The sequence below is a fragment of the Vanacampus margaritifer genome, chromosome 1 (assembly GCF_051991255.1).
Source record: "Vanacampus margaritifer isolate UIUO_Vmar chromosome 1, RoL_Vmar_1.0, whole genome shotgun sequence".
NCBI lineage: Eukaryota > Metazoa > Chordata > Actinopteri > Syngnathiformes > Syngnathidae > Vanacampus > Vanacampus margaritifer.
This window is the reverse complement of record NC_135432.1, coordinates 52,043,672-52,061,450: the sequence shown is the minus strand read 5'-3', so window position 1 is coordinate 52,061,450 and position 17,779 is coordinate 52,043,672. Positions and strand designations below refer to the sequence as shown.

Sequence of the window (17,779 nt, the reverse complement as noted above, 5' to 3'; positions counted from 1 at the left end):
ATAAAATAGCCACAAGAGGGCAGCAGGACACAAGTACCAATACCTTGAGTTAAGGCCAGATATCGGCTGATATCGGTAACTGGTATCGGTACTTGCCCATCACTACTTTTGGTAGATAATCTCTCATGAACTATGTGAGCTGTTAGTGTTTTTTTTTCCTTTCACCTTAAAGCCACCATTAAAATGACTCTACAGTCAGGCTTCGTCCTTTATCATTTGTCCCCTTGTTTATGAGATCAACAACATTGAAATTAAGTCAAACTATTACAAAGTTAAAGTTAAAAAAAAATGCTGTACAGACTGAATAAAGTCACTCCTGTGTTTTTTGATTTTATTGCATTATCTTCAATCTACAGATCTAAGGGTCATTAGTGGTTGCAACACTGTGATAGGATAAAAGCACAGCAAGCACAGAATAGTCATTCATTGTGAGCATTGTTGCCTGCAGAAGGGAATCCACTCCAACAGTGAAGAGACTACTGGTAGCTTAACTGGATTTTGAAAACACATTAACTCTCTGTTACAGATCACAAATGTTTACATAACTAGCTTTTATTATGAGTGAAATCATTAAAAAGGAAGATGTTTTTAAATGAATGTTTATTTATTTTTTAACAAGAAATATACAGTTTGGGTTTGGAATTCATATACAAAAAATAATTTAATCATTAAAAAAAAGGCAACCATACATAAACAGTGGAGTTTTTACAAAATGGAGCAATATTAAGATGAAAATGCAGGACAATGGGTTCAACAAGTTACAATTACAAGTACCAGGATTGCATAACAATGGCGCACCAATGAATCCACCATAATAATGACAAGGAAAGAAATGAACAGAAAACAAAACCAAATACCATAATTGGTGGGGGCCAAAAGTAGAAATATATAAGAACACCCAGTGTGAAACGTACTCAAATTTCAGCATTGTACTTTATTTCTTCTGCTTTGCAGTGGATTTAAGGCAGTCTATAAGGCAGAAGGTATTCAATGTGCCACCAAAATTATTTTATTACCCGGCCAATATTTACACTCTAGTAACTTAAAATGTCCGATGTCCAAACTCACAACAACCCTTTGTGACACTGCGATTGTTGGCATCTTCCCATTACAAGTAACACATTTTTTGTGCTCAAGTGCATGTGCAAAAAGCAGGTGGCATCGGACAGGACTTTTTGACACACTTACACCTGCGCACAAACATACGTCATGAGAGCATGGATCTGCGGCGCGTTAACCTAGCTGGCCGCCATTTGCAGTACTACAGTCATTTGTGTCAGTGCAAGCCCCCAAAAGCAAACAAGTGGCAAGGCCATGTCCTCAGCTGAGGTGTTTGTGGCTGCCTATGGGCTTTCAGACAATATTTACTTGACAAATACAATGCAATGGAGGGGGTGCTGCAGAAAAAAAGTTGCTAATACTTTTCCATCTGATTGCCACATCAATGGGCCACTTCATTCATCAGTGGCACAGTACATGAATGTAGTATTTAGTAAAAACATAATTGGATATTATTCTAGGGGGAGTTTTCCAAATACATTTGCAAGGAAGCTTTGTTGTATCACTTTCGGGAATTTACATACACCAGTAATATTCTTCTGCTCTCAATGTTTTTTTTTTTCCTTTTACAGCTTTACCCTTGGTTTACAATGTCTCTATCACTCACTGATGGAGCCTTGACAAAGTCTGCTCCTTACAGTCAAAGCAAAAGGCAATCGCAGACAGCTATTCATCAAGGATTTCGAAAAAGAAACAAATAAGAAGAGGAAGGGTTTGGCTCAGGTTAAGGAAAGAAAAAAAACATCTGCACTGGAATGGACTTTGGTCTGGAGACAAAACCCCACATAGCTACAGACTACTTCCATGCTCATCATATCAGATATTTTGAAAACACCAATATGGCGTATGCGACAGCTAATATGTTTAAACATATACATAATTTATTTTTAGAATATGTGAAGAACAGATGCACTCAAGGAAAATCAGTCAATTTGTGCAGGATTGGGAGAAGCAATACCTGATGTGTTTGACTAGAGCTAAATAAGTCTCAAGTCAATATTGATCGAGAATGTACAATGTGTATATATCCCAATTGATATGGATTTGAAGTCATTAGAGGAAAAGAACATTCATTTGGCTCGGCAGTTGATCCTTTTCCAAACCCTACAGTGCAATGGGATTCCCAGTCTTTTGAGTTCACATTCGAAAAGCTTCCAAAGCATCACCGTTCACAACAAAGGCCGTGTTGACTGTGTGCACAGCAACTAAGGTTCTGTATTGTCCTCCTTTGCGTATTCCTCTACAAGAGTCTCGTATGAGTGACTGTGTTCTGAAGCATCACTGGCAAAAACCGAGCCGTCCGACTCAGAACTCCGCTCCTCCTTGGAGACGGTTTCAATGTTTTCATCACATGTTGTTATCGATAGTTTTGCTTTGGAATCATCGTCATCCTCCTCCTCCAGATTATTGCCAAGAAAGTTTTCCTCATCAATGAAAGTAATGTTTGCATTTTGGAATGTTAGAGAATGGTATTCTTTCGAATCCCACGTCCTCCGAGCAGTTCTCCCACAATCTCCCACACCTCCGCTCTCCTGATCCACGTCTTTGTCAAGCTGGTTTTCAAATACTTGGCCCTGGTCAAGTTCCCTGTCCCTGTCAGCGTGATCCTCTGTTAGCAGCAAACCATTGTCAGAGCCCAGGAGGTAGTTTTTGGACTTGGAAAAGGCAACTGTGACACGGTCACTAAAGCTATATCTTCTCTTCTGGCGTGGCGAACGGTCTAAACTGAGGATGGTGTGGCCGTTAAACATGGGAGATTCATTGCAGCTCTTGGAGCGAGCCATGTCTTTTGCTTTGGCTTTGTTGACGTCGTCGTCTGCCCTGGCGTTGAGTCTCTCGGCGTTTTTAGTGCCAATCTGTTTGATCAGGTCGTTGTAGCCTTCCTGCTTCTTGGACAGGAAGCTGAAGATGTTGACGTCGTTGGGAGTGGGCGGCAGACGAAGCGCAGCTTTGTGAGACTCTTTATAGAGCCTCAGCTCATCGAGGGATAGTTTGCGGAGCTTGCGTCGTTTCTTTAGCGCTTTGTGAGCCGCGATCACCATTCGCACTTTCCAGTTGAAGAATAAAGAAAGCCAAGCCAGACCTAGATAAATCCAGACCTCCACAAAGTAGCGGTATAGAGTCGGGTACTCTTTGTTGGGTTCTACACCTGAAAGGAAACAGAAAAACAAGAAGTGTAATCAACAACAAAGTATTGGAATTAACAACTGCCATAATGAAACGGAACGATGAACGTTACATTGGACCATTAATTATAATTGTTTTAATTCTGTATGGTTAGAAAACAAAAAACAAAAATCTCGCTTTTGAACTCGTACTTAAGAAATTAATACATAATATTCTAAGTCTAATCTTTTTTTTTTTTGATGGGGTGATCGGGGATTGAACCCACATCCTCCGTTTTGGAAACGCATAGTATTTATTACCAGTGAGTTAAACCTCTAAACCTATATAGCTAAGGACCTTATTTGAATGATCAGGAAGTGAGGTACATATTTCGCTGACCTACTTTTTTTTTTATTTAAAAATGCTTTAAAACTCACAAACATCTCTATTCTTCTATTATTAAGCATGTTTAGCACAAGAATGTTAAGTATAACTTTAACGTGTGATTTAATGTTTTGAGATGTCAGGAATATCAGTTTGTGTCAAGACATGAATAAGGCATTCTTTAGACAAATGCATAATTACGAGCCAATTACCTCCCTCATCTTGTAATGATGCTAACAAGGATAAGCCTAAGCATACAATAGTTTCTGGACTATAAGGCCCACCTGACTATAAGCCGCGCTAGCTAAATTTGGGGAATACTCGAGTTTGCTACACATACAAGCTGCACCCGACTGTAACCCGCAGGTGTTTTAATGTTACCGTTAAGGGTTCCAACTACTTTCTTTTCCATAATGAGGGCACAAATTGTCTTGCTCTCGTTCTGTGTCGCCCACTATATTTGGGCTCACTTAGTTTGTTTTGCTCTGCCTTCACGCTCTTGCGCTTCTTTTATAGTGCGCCCCATTGTGATCTGATCATAAGCCGCACCTTTGTATTAGCTGCAGGGTCAAATGCAAGTGAAAAAAGTAGCGGCTTATAGTTCAGAAATTACTGTGATTAATATTCTTGACTTAAGCTGTAAGCATTAAAAAAGTTACCTTCATTTATACTTTCAAAGTATTAATCATCAAAGGTTGTTTTTGAATTTACAAAAGCAAAATACAGTAAGAGCTCCGGTCTTGACAGTGTTGTTTTCATTCCAAATTAAAACAACAGGGCTACTGGTTTGGGGCGGAATGTTTGAGGGAGATTTCTGGCAAGGAATGGATGAGCTTGTGAGGTTTGTGAAGATTTAACTATATTAACACGCGGGAAAACACAAAACTTCTGTTAAAAAGGCTAAATGATTACAGTATTAAGTGGACTTTAAACGTTATCCAGCAGCAGCGGTATACATTCTCTGATTAATAGGAAATCAAACATACCTGCTACCAAGTCACCAAATCCAATTGTAGTTAAGGTGACAAATGAGAAGTACAAGCCTTCAATATATGTCCAACCCTCCTGGGACATAAACACAAGTGGTGGAAGGACTAGATGAATCAGCAACCCCCAGAGAAGAAAAATGGCCGTACAGGTAAACTGAGCCTTTCTCTGGAACAGAAACAACAAAAGATCTGTTCAGGTGAGGTTTTGTAATGGAGATGTGCAGTCTTTTGCATTGACGGATAATAAAGAAAATATGAAGTTACCAGTGAAAATCCTTTCTTGGTAAGATAATGACCAAAGTGCTTGGATCGTCCACCAAAGAACTTCCCAAGCTCACTGATCCAGCTAAGACACAAAGGCACACCAAAGAGCCCATAGAAGATGCAAAATCCACGTCCCACTTCCGTTTTGGGAGCAATGTTGCCATATCCTTAAAAATAAAGAGTACAAATAAGTTGAATTAAATACTTGGGATAATTGAACTAAACTTAACTTGCAACCAGAAGAGAACATCTTGGTAACTTTCTCCAACAAGTTAATATCACCTTAAGATAAGAGTAGTTACCTATCGTAGTTATGACTGTGGCAGCAAAGATGACGGCATTTGGCCAGTTCCAGTTGTTGAAGGTCTTGTTGCCACTTATAGTGACTCCTTGGCCAGCAGCTTCAGAAACTATCTAGACAAACAAGACAAAAAGTATGTTAGATAAATCCTGTTCTAAGGTTTGAGTGAATTGTGAAAAATATCTCAACAAAAATAAAATAATCAATTTGTTACGTTGAAAACCATATGTATTTCGTGTGTGAGCTTATATTTTCTCCGCCGTATACTTCCTGTGGAAAATGTTGACGTATCTGAGTCACTACAGATAAGATGAATTGATGCTACGGCCCATTTAGCTTCAAATCGTCATTCTAACCACTGCTTACAAAAAGGAAGGAGAGTGCAACATCCCTTAACAGCTTTCAGATTTTAGATTAAGAAGAAGTTATGCACAATGTTTTAAGAAAGAACATTTACACGGCTTCGAAGGGGAGAATTTTTAGTTTGTAGTTCTGATTTGAAAAATTATCATTTGTGATGCCAATCCTAAAACTTTTCTGACAAACATCATATGAATATTTGCCAACTAAGCATAGTTTGAAGACATCTCTCACCTTCTTTCAGTGGGAAGGGCATGAATTGCATGTATTCATTTGATCTGCCAGATAAAAAAGTGCTGAATTTCACGAAAGACAAAACGCTGATTTGCAGAAATACAATAGGGGCAAAGTACAACCATTTCAAATATGGAAAATGGAGGTCAACATGCCCTCAAAAGTCATTCTACGATATATACCACACATCTAAAAATTAAACCACTTTAATGGGAGTTGGTTTCACAAAGGTGATTATTGGGAGAACTGGATCTTGAATCAAACCAAGCGGTGTGGATTGATTCCCTTCAGGTTGATTTTTAAAAATGACGGCCAGCTTGTGGCGTGGCACTACAATAGTCTGTGACACTGGGACATTCAGTTGGGGATAAGCAGGATTGTTAAGCAGTCTATACAGAAATATTTTTAATGTCAAAATTTTGTGACGGAGCCCACAAATCATACTAAACAAAAGGCCAAGTGCGCTCGCTCTGTTGATTAGTGTACCAACAGCGCACACCACACCAAAAGTCTTGTCTGACAATGTGGGACGGCGAAAGATAAACGGCACAGCCAACTTCCAATAGCTGCTGGCACCGGGTAAAAACGGTTGGATAATGGTGAGTGCATTGATTTGTTTAGCGATGTTGAACTGTCAATCATGATAACATTTAGCATTAGCTAAAGCAATAACACAATGACTGGTCACTAGATTAACTAGCGATTAAATTTGTTTAAATAGTTCTGGTGAGAATTTGATTTTTAGTGTAGTGTGCGGATTTTAAATTTTGAAAATCTGGTCACTAACTTCTCCCTGTTATTTTTATTGTGTTCTCGACTTCAGGTAAAGGTCGTCCATTTCTCAATTCACCTTGAGCCTTTACAAAGCACAGAGAGAGTTTAAAAAAAAAACTTGAAACCAGGTGCAGCCAACAAGATTCGAGCAGGGAACTGTTGAGTCGCCCACAAAAGACAAACACACCTGGATGTGCTGTATAATTATTGCAATTATTTATCCAAACATTTATAAATGTTAACCGCCAGCTTGTATAAACAAAAAGACTAAAAACAACCCTCAATTCAGGCAAGTTATTATAGTAATGTGTAAGTGTTGTTTTTATCAAGTGATGGCTCATGTAAAAGGAAGTGAGGATAAGTTCAGAGCAACACGAGCGTGGAGACAGGAGGGAGCAACATTGCCAAAGCACATCTGCAGTGTTAACAGTGCTTTAAAAACAAGATATTTTGTTTGTGTTTGTGTAATATTCAACAAACAGAAGACGTTATTAAAGCTTTTACTAGTCACACAGAGATGCAAAAATGCCTTGAATAGACTGTCATTTGCATTATGTATCCCTTTTACATGCACACATTTAAGCTGCTGATCCTCCGGGTCTTAAGTTTGATGTTTACATAATACTGTGTATATATACACTGTACACATGTGAAAATATAGCTCAGCAACTCGATTTTGAGACAATCAAAAGTCACTGTCATTGGTTGGAGTGATAAATATGCGCAACATTTTTATTAACTCCTAGAATTTTTTTTGGACAATAATAATAATAAAAATTTTGGTTAATCGTGAGTTAACTATTGAAGTCATGCAATTAATTACAATTAAACATTTTAATCGTCTGTTGCCCCTAATTTTTAATAATCGTTTCTTCTTTTTCTTTTTTTAATTAGGGGCATCAGGCGATAAATTTTTTAAAATTGGTTTTAATCACATGACTTCAATAGTTAACTCACGATTAATCACAAATTTTACATCTGTTCTAAATGTCCAATAATTTTTTTCCTAGTTTTTCATACTCTTGTTAACAAAAGTGGAAAAAAATGTGAAACTAATAGAAATAGTTCAAATAAATTTTTGTTGTCTATGGCCGTCAATGGGAGTGAATGAGTTAATTATGAGCATTAATTGAGGGCTTGTCAAACAATCAGCTCGCCACAGAACTCGTTTTGCTTCTGGTAGCCCTCCATGTCACGAGGCTTGGCGACCAGCGCTTTAGGACACACATGACAGACAGGCATAGGTAGCATGAAGTGGATAGTTAACAAAGCTCTACATTGATCAACAATACGCAAAGTGTTGCTTGTGAGCTATGTTATTTAACAATGTGTATTTTTCCCTGAAAATGAGGTTAATTGTGACTGGGCTAAAATTGCAAAGAAAGGATTCCTTGATAATATTAAAGAACTGAAACCATCGCCAAATTGCAGGCTTAGCAGTCTGCTGCTGCCATTCTGATAACCAAGGAACTGTAAAAACCACAATGACAAACTCCAACTGTTATCTGGCAGCCGAGCACACCACTCCATTGCGAGGTATTTTTCCACACAGCATATGAGCGTGACAGAGCCAAGGAGAAACAGCTGCCTGTAGGCAAGATCAACCAAGTTATAAACAGTGAAGTCACTCATGCTTTCTCAATATAATTTGGTATTGATTTCAGGGTCCGAGGTTGGTGGCTTGCAAACACCAAGCAATGTTAGCGGCTCAACTGTTTGTGCTGCTGAAAATCCAGCAATCTGGAAAACCTAGGTGGTATGATTGGTTGTTATTTCTTAACCAGACTTTTGTTACTGAACATAAATGCATAAAGCAGACAAGGCAGTATTATGTCACGTTTACTGCTTTGTTTCTACATTAAAGTCACCCAAAAAGGTGGTAGGCAGTAAAACAAACAAAAAAAGGCAGAACATACAGTATGTAGCGACGCCGCATAAACACGTTTGGCTTCTTCTAAAGTCTCTCGTTTAATTGTATGCGATTACAAGACTTGTCCAATTAACACCACACGAACAATAGCTGCTCTTCCTAGTTAATCCTTTGTTTGAGCTTACTAACATTTAAATAGGAGATTCTCAACTGGTGGGTCAAAACGCAAAAGTTGGTGGCGGATACTTTATAGGTAGGTTGCGGCCAGCTAATAAAAAATTACATGGGGTCCTTCCTTACTGACATGTGGCTTATTGTTTTCCATTTGTTTATTTACGACTGATTACTACTGCTGTAGTGCAGGTTAGTGGTACACATTCCAGCACATTTTTTACCACTAAAAACATAACACACGCACACTCAACCTGCACACACAAAGTCACAGCTTTAGGCCTACTAAGTCAGATATGCATACACATTAACCCTTACAAAACAGGTGTATCTCGAGGGCCACAAACACGCTCAGATCACGGCATGCATTGGATAATATAAACATGTGGCTTAACTTTAGGAGAGATGAGGCGGTGTGTGCGCATTTTACCATATGCGACGGCAGTGTCCTTCCACTCGCTTGTGCATGTGTCACGACCCCAAAACGCCAACCGAACCAAACGGCACTTATTTGTTGGTGGCCACTGATCGGATGGTGACCAAATAGAACACACTAGCAGAACGACAATGCCAGCTTTTGTTTGAACCCAACCACAAGTGATGAGAAGGCGCAACCATCATTTCCCAAACTCTTCTGAATAAAATGTCTGTTTTCTGAGGAAGTGACATGCATGAGAGAAAATTAAGGTCAAATCAAAGACTCAGAAGTAATTAATGCATGAAAAGAGAAAGAAAGACTGTGATTGAAAGTCACGCTTTGCTATTTCAAGCCACCTAGGGACATGAAAAAGTTCACTTGTACAGAAAACAGTGTGCTACTTTATTCACTGTTTCACTCTGACCACGGGCCATGTTTGATGAAAATCAGACGGTAGCATTGATAAACACATCAAGTGTTTACAGGCTTTACTTGGCCTTTCAAACGTGATCAACCAATCATGTGTGGCTGGATATTGCTGTGTACAAATGTTTAAAAATCAGAGATTATAACATGGTAGGTGATTCATTCAAGCTTGGTGGGAGAGTCTCAGTCATTTCATATGCCATAAACATATGTCCCTTTTTCCTGGAGAAAAAAACTCTTCATTTCCTTTCAATATGGTTCTCAAGCTGTCACACTGCCCATTATGTCCACCAAGTATGTGCTCAATGGGGGTGTTGTATTTTGGATTTCATGCATGAATTTAACGGACACTGGCCCCATTGTTAAACTTATGTCATTGTTGAGAAGACATTGCATTTAAGTCTGCAGATTGTAGGAATATTGGAAAAAACATTAAAAAAAAATTTGGGTCACTGTAAAAATGATATACAGTCATCAATATGCAAATGATGTTGTCATTCAACTTTCTGGAAGCTACCCTGTGCACCAACATGCTCATATTTCATGCAACTAACAGGATGCTTGCATAATGATCATTTATTTGCATAATAAAGATAACGAACACCACCCATGCTTTATTGAACTTTTATGACAGCTACTTAAGTGTTTACATCGATGGGATCATAAACAGTAACCACTTTAACTAACCTGATGTGAATGGTAAACTTGTAGTTCAAAGTTTTCTTACACACACACACACACACATTCTAAACGGGAGCAGGACGACAGGAGTCTTTTTTACCAGGAGCGGGACGGTACAGGATTTTTTTTTTCTCATAACAGAAAGAAAGAAAGAAAGACTACACATATTTAAATATACGTAGTAGTAGTATGTAAATATCATACGCCACATGCCTCTGCAACAGGTGTCTGGCAGGAGAAAAAACAAGATGACACCTTAATTTTGATGTCAAGAGTTGCACTGGGAACTCTCCGGAAACACTCATACTACAAGTCCTTAGCTCATCACAGCAAATTGACATCACAATTCCAAAAATTTTATGTGCTTCATATTCCCATTCAATTGAGGCCTTTGTGGGGATTAGGCTGTTACTGAAGTGCAAGGAAAGGGGGGAGGTTCATGGGTATATCCTTTTCAGTCCCCTCAAACACAAAAAGCAAAGGCAAAGAAAAAGGGGGGGGAAGGGGGTATAGTAATAAATCTCCCAAATACTGATGTGGGCCCATACTGTGGGACATGTTCAGACATGCTTCCTGTCTTGTCTCAAAACTTAAAAACAAAAGTAAAAACAAAATGTTGAAAAGTAAAAACACATTTCATTTTGGTGGAAGAAAGAGGACCCACACCTTGGAGAAATGGAAACAATCAAGGCAGTGGAACCGCGTTATGAGAAAAACACCTGTTGAAAGGAATGCTACACTTCTAATGTATTCATTGGCGGGAGAGGTCTCTAGTTCTCGCTTTACTAGCCAAGCAGTTCTGACATTGGCAACTTTAGACATTGCAATAGAACACCATGTACCGCACATTTTTAAAGCTGAGATTACACAGGGCAACTTCCTCCACGCACCCATGGTAAAATGCTGACTTGTGCATATTTTCTTACTATATACAAATACAGACTATCAGGTTTACAAGAACACAACATGGGCATAAAGCAATTATTAGGTTGGCATGGACACAAGCACCACATCACAGATAACATGAATGATAACAAGTTAGGGATGATTGAAAATGTATGGCTCTACAACAGGGTTTACAAACTTTTAGAGCATTGACTCAAAGTACAAACTTTTATAAAGTTTACAAACTTTTAGAGCATTGACTCAAAGAAGAATTTGGATCCAAACTTACTAAAAAGACAACATTAATTGTCATAAGCTCGACCTACACTGTACAGAATTAAGAAAAAAGATGTAAAAATGTCTGAAAATCCTATAAAAGCAAAACAAAAGCCTCGTATTGAACACAATTTGCCCTGAAATTCCATCTGTCTGTCTGTCCGTCTGTCTGTCTCTCTGACTCTATTTAGATATTTACTGTATTAAGTTGTGCAAAGCAAATATTTAAATTAAGTATAAGCAACTGTTGTTCAATTTATATTCGGTATATTCTGTTAAAAAGGAAAACAAATTGCAATATGGCTGCAGATTCTCTGCCAAGAATCTGCCTTTTTTAAAAAAAAAAAACATGTTTGAATTTCCATCCCTTTATTCAAAAACAGGACATGAATTAAAAATGTACAGCGATCAAATATTAATTATGATTCAGTGACTGGTTTGGTCCATAATGTGTCAGAAAATAAGGGAGGGGACAGGGTTCAAAGTGATGATAGACCGGAAACAGATGATAGACTTGAAAGGTTGAAGGAGAGTAGTTTGCTACTTGCTCTGATCAGATTTGTGTGGAAATTAAAAGACACATGACTTGCCAACTATCGGTCTCATTATAGCGCACCTCCAAAGAGTTGTTTTCCAAAGTAAAATCAATTGTTTAATTCACATTCAACAAAAAGATAATCAGTTTTTGTATCATTATAATATTTACAGTTGAGAGGATGAAATTACGGCATTTGCACAATTAAAAAAAACAAAAAGATACCTAAATAGATAATCCATTATCAAAAACATGTATTGATTAATTTGCTAATTGATTAGTTGTCGATTAATTGTTGCACATCTAGTAGTGCAACAATTGTTATGGATGGTGAAAATACTGCTTATAGGGCCCATAAAGGCTTGTGTCATCTCAAGTAAACCCTGACCTACAGTGTTTGTATATATTTCAAAATGTAAACTCTGGAGCTGCAAAATTAAGCCCTGCAGCCACATTAGCAATGACGGCGTTAATCTATAGGATGACATGACATGACAGCATTTAACTCCTCAGCGGTTTCCCTTAACTTGAGAATTTAAAAATGCATGCTTCTCTCGCGTCATAAAGTAATGTGTCGGCTGAATTAGTGACTTATGCATACCTGTAATATTTTGTTCAAGTCATCTTTCGTCAGACAGGGGTAGTCCTTAAGTATTTTTTCCTTCTGTAGTCTATAGTGCAATGCTGCCTCCTTCCAATTGGGCTCCTCCAGGACTTGAAAAATAGCTGCCCCGATGGACAGGTAGAAAATAATCGCAGAAGTCAACAAGGGGCCTTTATCCACCATACTGGTGTGCAGTGACTCAAAGTGGGGGATAAGAGGAGGAAAGTTGGGAGGGGGAGGCTGACAGCAGCGGCAATAAGAGTGCAGCTCAAGCAGTCATTGTTGGAGAATGTTCCGCGTTTTCTTGTTTCCACGCAAGGTTTATGGAGAGCCGACGCGCGCCACAGTTAACAGCATTTGTCCTCGCGACATAGCCAAAAAGGCTAACACGGGTAGTAAAATGTCTTCGGCAAATAAAGTGCGGCTGCACTGCTATTGTTTCCACGTGCGGCTGGAGAAATAAGGAGAAGCCGGAGTAGGGGAGTGGAGGTCTTGACAAGATCCGCCCAGAAAGAGAGGAGGGAAAAGGCTCGACCGCGGCCACGAGGAGGAGTCGGGGTGTCAACTTTACTTTTACTTTGATCCCTTTCCCGTTTTGGCTGCTTTGGACGACTACTTGTAGTAGAAAGGTGTACGCTGCACAGTGAGTAGACGCGCAAGAGCAGTCGGGAACAGTCAAGTGTCATTTTTAGACTGAATAGAGGCGGCAAAAGTACCTGCAATAGTAGTACAGATAATCTGTTTTGGTATCTTAAACCAATTTTACACTTTCCCCCGGTTTAATAACTTGGTGCTCGTACTAAAAGGGAGGTGGGAAGAAAAAAAATACATGACATGAATACATATTGTTTTTTAACCTAGAGTCAAAATGGCGGTCTTACTCGGTAAAACGATGCTGTCAGCTCATTGAAAAGCATTGGATTTTGGATTGTTGTCATTTGATTTGTGAGGATTATTTTCATTTCAAAATAAGATTAAATGTCATTTGATTACTACAATCAGCAATACAATATGTGTTTGTTTTCACCGTGTAAAGGAAACATTTGCATTGTGGGGATATCAGAAATGCCCTGATGTTTGGAATTGCCCATAGAGAAGCTGAGGTACAAACAAACAAAGAAACATGCTAAATTAGCTAATAACTACTGGAATATATATACTTGTAGGGCTGACACAGGGCACAACACATTGATCACAAATTACTCTTGCCGCCCAAGTGTGTCAAACATAAGGCCCGCGCAGTCCAGAACCAACCCATCAGATGGTCCAATCTGGCCCATGAGGACAGAACAAAACAGAAAATGAACTGAAAATGAACAAGTGCCATTCTGAAATTGTATTTGATGCAAAAAAACCACACTCATTTTTGTTAAAAAATTTCAGAGTACGCTGCAATGAGAAACATGTTGGGAAACATTAGATTCTGTGCTTTAACATTTGCCACCTGCAAAATCACTTAGCCCGAGGCTTGGATCACTGAGAGCTGCAGAGACCTCTTAAAATACAATAGAATAGTGCTGTTAGTTAGGGATCATGTTGTTGTACACACAGCTGACATTTGTTCAGCCAGCATGGGATTTATTGCTGCTCCGTGACAGGTGTGCATGTGAGCATTAATGGTTGGCTGCATATGTGCCCTGCGATTGACTGTCGACCAGTCCGGGGTGTGATCTGTGACCAAGAACAGAGTAAGTGGTAGACATTGGATGTTGGAGTTGTAACTGCTATTGCTTCACTGCAAAAGGAAGAAGGCGGTGAGTTCAAATTCAGTTCCTATTCCCAGATGTCTATCATACAATATTCTTTTTACTGAGCTGGACAAAACAGTTTTAACTTGAACAATGACAATGGGTGTGTAGGCGATTTGTGGCATGTTAGCGTTCATTCATTTTTGTTACACAAGTGTAAAATGAAGTAATTCACTGTTGAAGTTGTGTACCAATCTTGCAAGGGTCATTAAAGAAGCTTTCTAAAAACTACAACCTTGTATCACAGTATAGTACTTTAATGCTTAAGACCCGAAAACAGTCAGGAAACTATATGCGTGAATGTATTATTTTTGCACAAAATGTTCTGGAGGCCAATCCTAAATTGTTAATGCATGTTGAATTGATGTTTCTTCTAAACCGCATCCTGAGCCACTTTTCTTTGTTTTAAATGTTCATTGAAATACACAACCCAGTGCATTTGTCTTCTTTAAAGAGTGTGCAAGGGTGCATGTTTCCTCCCCTGCAAAATGTACCTTTAGGGCTACCTGGAGAGCTTCCTGAATATGTAGCCTTAAAGTAAAGAAGAGTACATAATACTAGGGCATTGTGAATATCAGCAAATGTCCACAGACAGACATTCTTTGCAACTGTCAAATGTAGAACTCTCGGTTTAGTTAGAAGTTGGAACCCCATGATCATCGCTGTCACAAGTCTTCAATATACGCTTGTGGTGTAACTGCAAGTGAGCGTCTCTGGGAATTCACAGCTTGCAAGACAAGCAGACATTGCATCATCATCCCTGCTATTTAGTTTTCCTGAGGCACTTTTTTTTTTGACTATGTCTAGTTATGCACACACGTTTTGTTTTTTTATGCATTCAGAGGACAACAAATTCAGAAACTTGTGATGCTCTCTGATAAAATTGCACTCTAGCTATTTTTGTTTTTCTAAGGCTGCATAGAGTACTTTCATGATACAACAGACCTGAATTGCAGGTTGCATATGCAGGTTTTTAATCGCTGTTTAGTAAGAGCCCGAAAAATAGATCCGTGCGGAACTCTACTTCAATATTGTTCATACTTGACTGGATGTGTTCATTTAAAACAAGTTCAGGTGGATTTTCTCAGGCAACAAACACGTGAACCAACATGTGCGACAACAAAAATGTCTCTCTTAATAATCAAAAATGTAAACAGGAAGTTGACTCTATGATATCTAAGTTAAAAACCTGATTGTTTTAGTTTCCAGTCACCTGAGAACAAGGTTGGATTAGATTTCATCATTATATTAAATGAAGTGTTCCGAGTTCATTTGGAAGCATTTAAAGATAATCTCCTCCAGGCTGTCTTCACACCTTTGTGATTGTGACCTGCATTTATGGCACTATTTTTTAATTGGTGTTTTTAAGTCAAGTTTTAAGTTTTGAAAACTTACAAACACACAGGGCAACGGCAATGTATGAGATACAAATATACGTACAATGTTACAGTGTACTGATCCCTCTGTCTTTATGCTAAACAAAAAAAAAATTCCCCCCAAACAAACTTATCTTATCATCCCACAAACATGCCCAAAGATGAACATTATAAAATAAATCTATAGCTGTCGTATTCTGTAGGCAAAAAAATGCAGGATTAAGAAGGATTTCGCTTTCAATAATCTTCAGCAAAACTAGGCTGATTTTGAAAACTTACTGTTTTCACTCTTCTTTAAAATGTTCACAGTCAAAGTAGTGTGCCGCCATCAAGTGGCCAACAGTGAAATTACATCCAAAATAAACTGGCAGAACAAATACATGCATACATTGAGAAATGTATTGTGACGAAAATGAAATAGTATATTAAGAGCACATATTTAGCATTTTTCTGGTCTAGGCCGTGTGGTCCTATGTAACCCCCAAAAATCACTGATGAAAAATTGTGGCCCCCTCCAGCAGTTAATTTGCCTAATCCCTGTTTTATACCATACATATACATTTTCCCTGTGTAACCCAGATATAAATATATTATTATAGTCACCCACTAAGTTTCATCATTATTCTCAAACCTGTTTAAAACACTGAGAAAAAGAGCTTGTTGCCTCTTATACTCTGGCCGTTTTTGGTAATAACTACCATTGCTTTAAGCGACCTCTTCATGTCAGAAGTTGTATCAAAGCCTTATGTGTGCTCTAGCATAACAAAACAAAAAACAAACAACGTATTATTCGGTGTGGGGAGTGCAAGACAACGTATTAAAACGTATTTATACGTTTTTGGCTTTGAGTTCATCGATGTTTAGTAGCATGCTTGAAGTACCTGCAGCATTATTATATTTGAGGTTCTCGAAAGTAAGCTCTCTTGTAGAAAAATGATATTTTATTGGTTTTATAATTATCTTCTGGTTAAAAACAGCTCATTGAGAAATCATTGTAAAGTTCACAAACAGTAAAAGGTTCATGAAGTAAGAAAAAAAAGCATCGAGAAGTTCATACGATTTCATTCAAAAACTAACTCTGGCTCGTTCGTTGGTGAAAGTGTACATGGATGCCATATTATTAGCGAGGTGCAACTGTCCACTTTGGTGATTGCTCTCATTGTGCCCCGTTCATTTTTTTTTCTTTTTCTGGAGAGCTCAGTATTATTCATTCGGTAATTTTACCGATTTGACATGTCATCATCATTGCTCTCTTTTTTCTTTTTCTTTTTTGTGCGAGTGTGTGTGTATTCATTAGTTCACCTAAAACCTATTAAAAAATCCCATACCGTTTCACCTAAACCAAACACTTCCAGCCAGAGTCGTGAGGCCGTCAGGAGACCCGAAGAAGGACCAAATTGTGCCCCGTTCTTGTCATAAATGACTCCTCCACGGCAACATAGTAAACTGTTGTTGTTTTTTTGCGGGAGTTTGTTTGCTGTTGTTGAGTTCCTCCCGTATGGAGTTTTTGACACGACTGGCAGAGCAAAAGCTACGGAAGACTATGGGAGCAAAATTAGCCGCGGCGCAACGAAAGGGGGAAGAAAACATTGATGTTATATATTTTTTAATCGTCCACAACAACACTCGAATTGATTCCAAAAATCTATATATCGCCCAGCCCTAAGCTAAAGTATTCCCATTGCTGTCATAGGATCATGGATTGTCTTGCATGTGACACAGAGCTAAATCAATCTGCCGTAACAGAATGTAAGGTTTGTTCTTCTTGAGTAAAAAAGAAAAAAAACATTTGAGATCAGTATTGTTTTGGGGTTTTAATGACAGCTGATTATCAAAATTGATGCATTGGTTGGGCGCTTGGGGCTGTCATCATGAGCAGTGCATTCTTACCGACTATCACAGTAGCCGAGTTGAGTCCTTTTGAGATCACTGACTTGGGGATTTCCAGAGTTTCAACTGACACACAAGATGCATTATTTCGCCTGGTGACAAAAAGTCTACAAATCAGACAATATCTGTGAAACACTGCTATATTCTACAGTATGTAAAATAAAATAAAAATAGAATCAGCTCACTCATTGTCCTCTCTCTATTAGCATTTTTATTCATTTTGTAGTGTTAAATTAATGTTCAATTTCTTGCAAGGTTTTGGCAACCTCCTCACAATTTGCCATCATACAAACATTATGCATTTCAAGGCATCACGCTTTAATGCTGATAAATTCTTGACAGCGCTATAAAGGTAATCTAACCTCCACCAAGGTGTAACTCTCCTCAACTCGTTTCTGTCTTCACTTACGATTGAAAAATCATGTCCT

General features: G+C 38.5%; 1 protein-coding gene across 1 annotated transcript; it reads right to left on the bottom strand.

Annotated features, from left to right (window-relative positions):
- Nucleotides 1-582: 582 nt before the first annotated feature.
- On the bottom strand, nucleotides 583-12,885 carry LOC144062132 (potassium channel subfamily K member 5-like). Its single transcript, XM_077583178.1, has 5 exons — nucleotides 12,335-12,885; nucleotides 5,105-5,216; nucleotides 4,803-4,969; nucleotides 4,536-4,704; nucleotides 583-3,208 (listed from the first exon to the last, which is right to left on the bottom strand). The coding sequence occupies exons 1-5, from the start codon at nucleotides 12,518-12,520 to the stop codon at nucleotides 2,265-2,267; spliced, it is 1,578 nt and encodes a 525-aa protein (XP_077439304.1). The 5' UTR covers nucleotides 12,521-12,885; the 3' UTR covers nucleotides 583-2,264.
- Nucleotides 12,886-17,779: the final 4,894 nt, after the last annotated feature.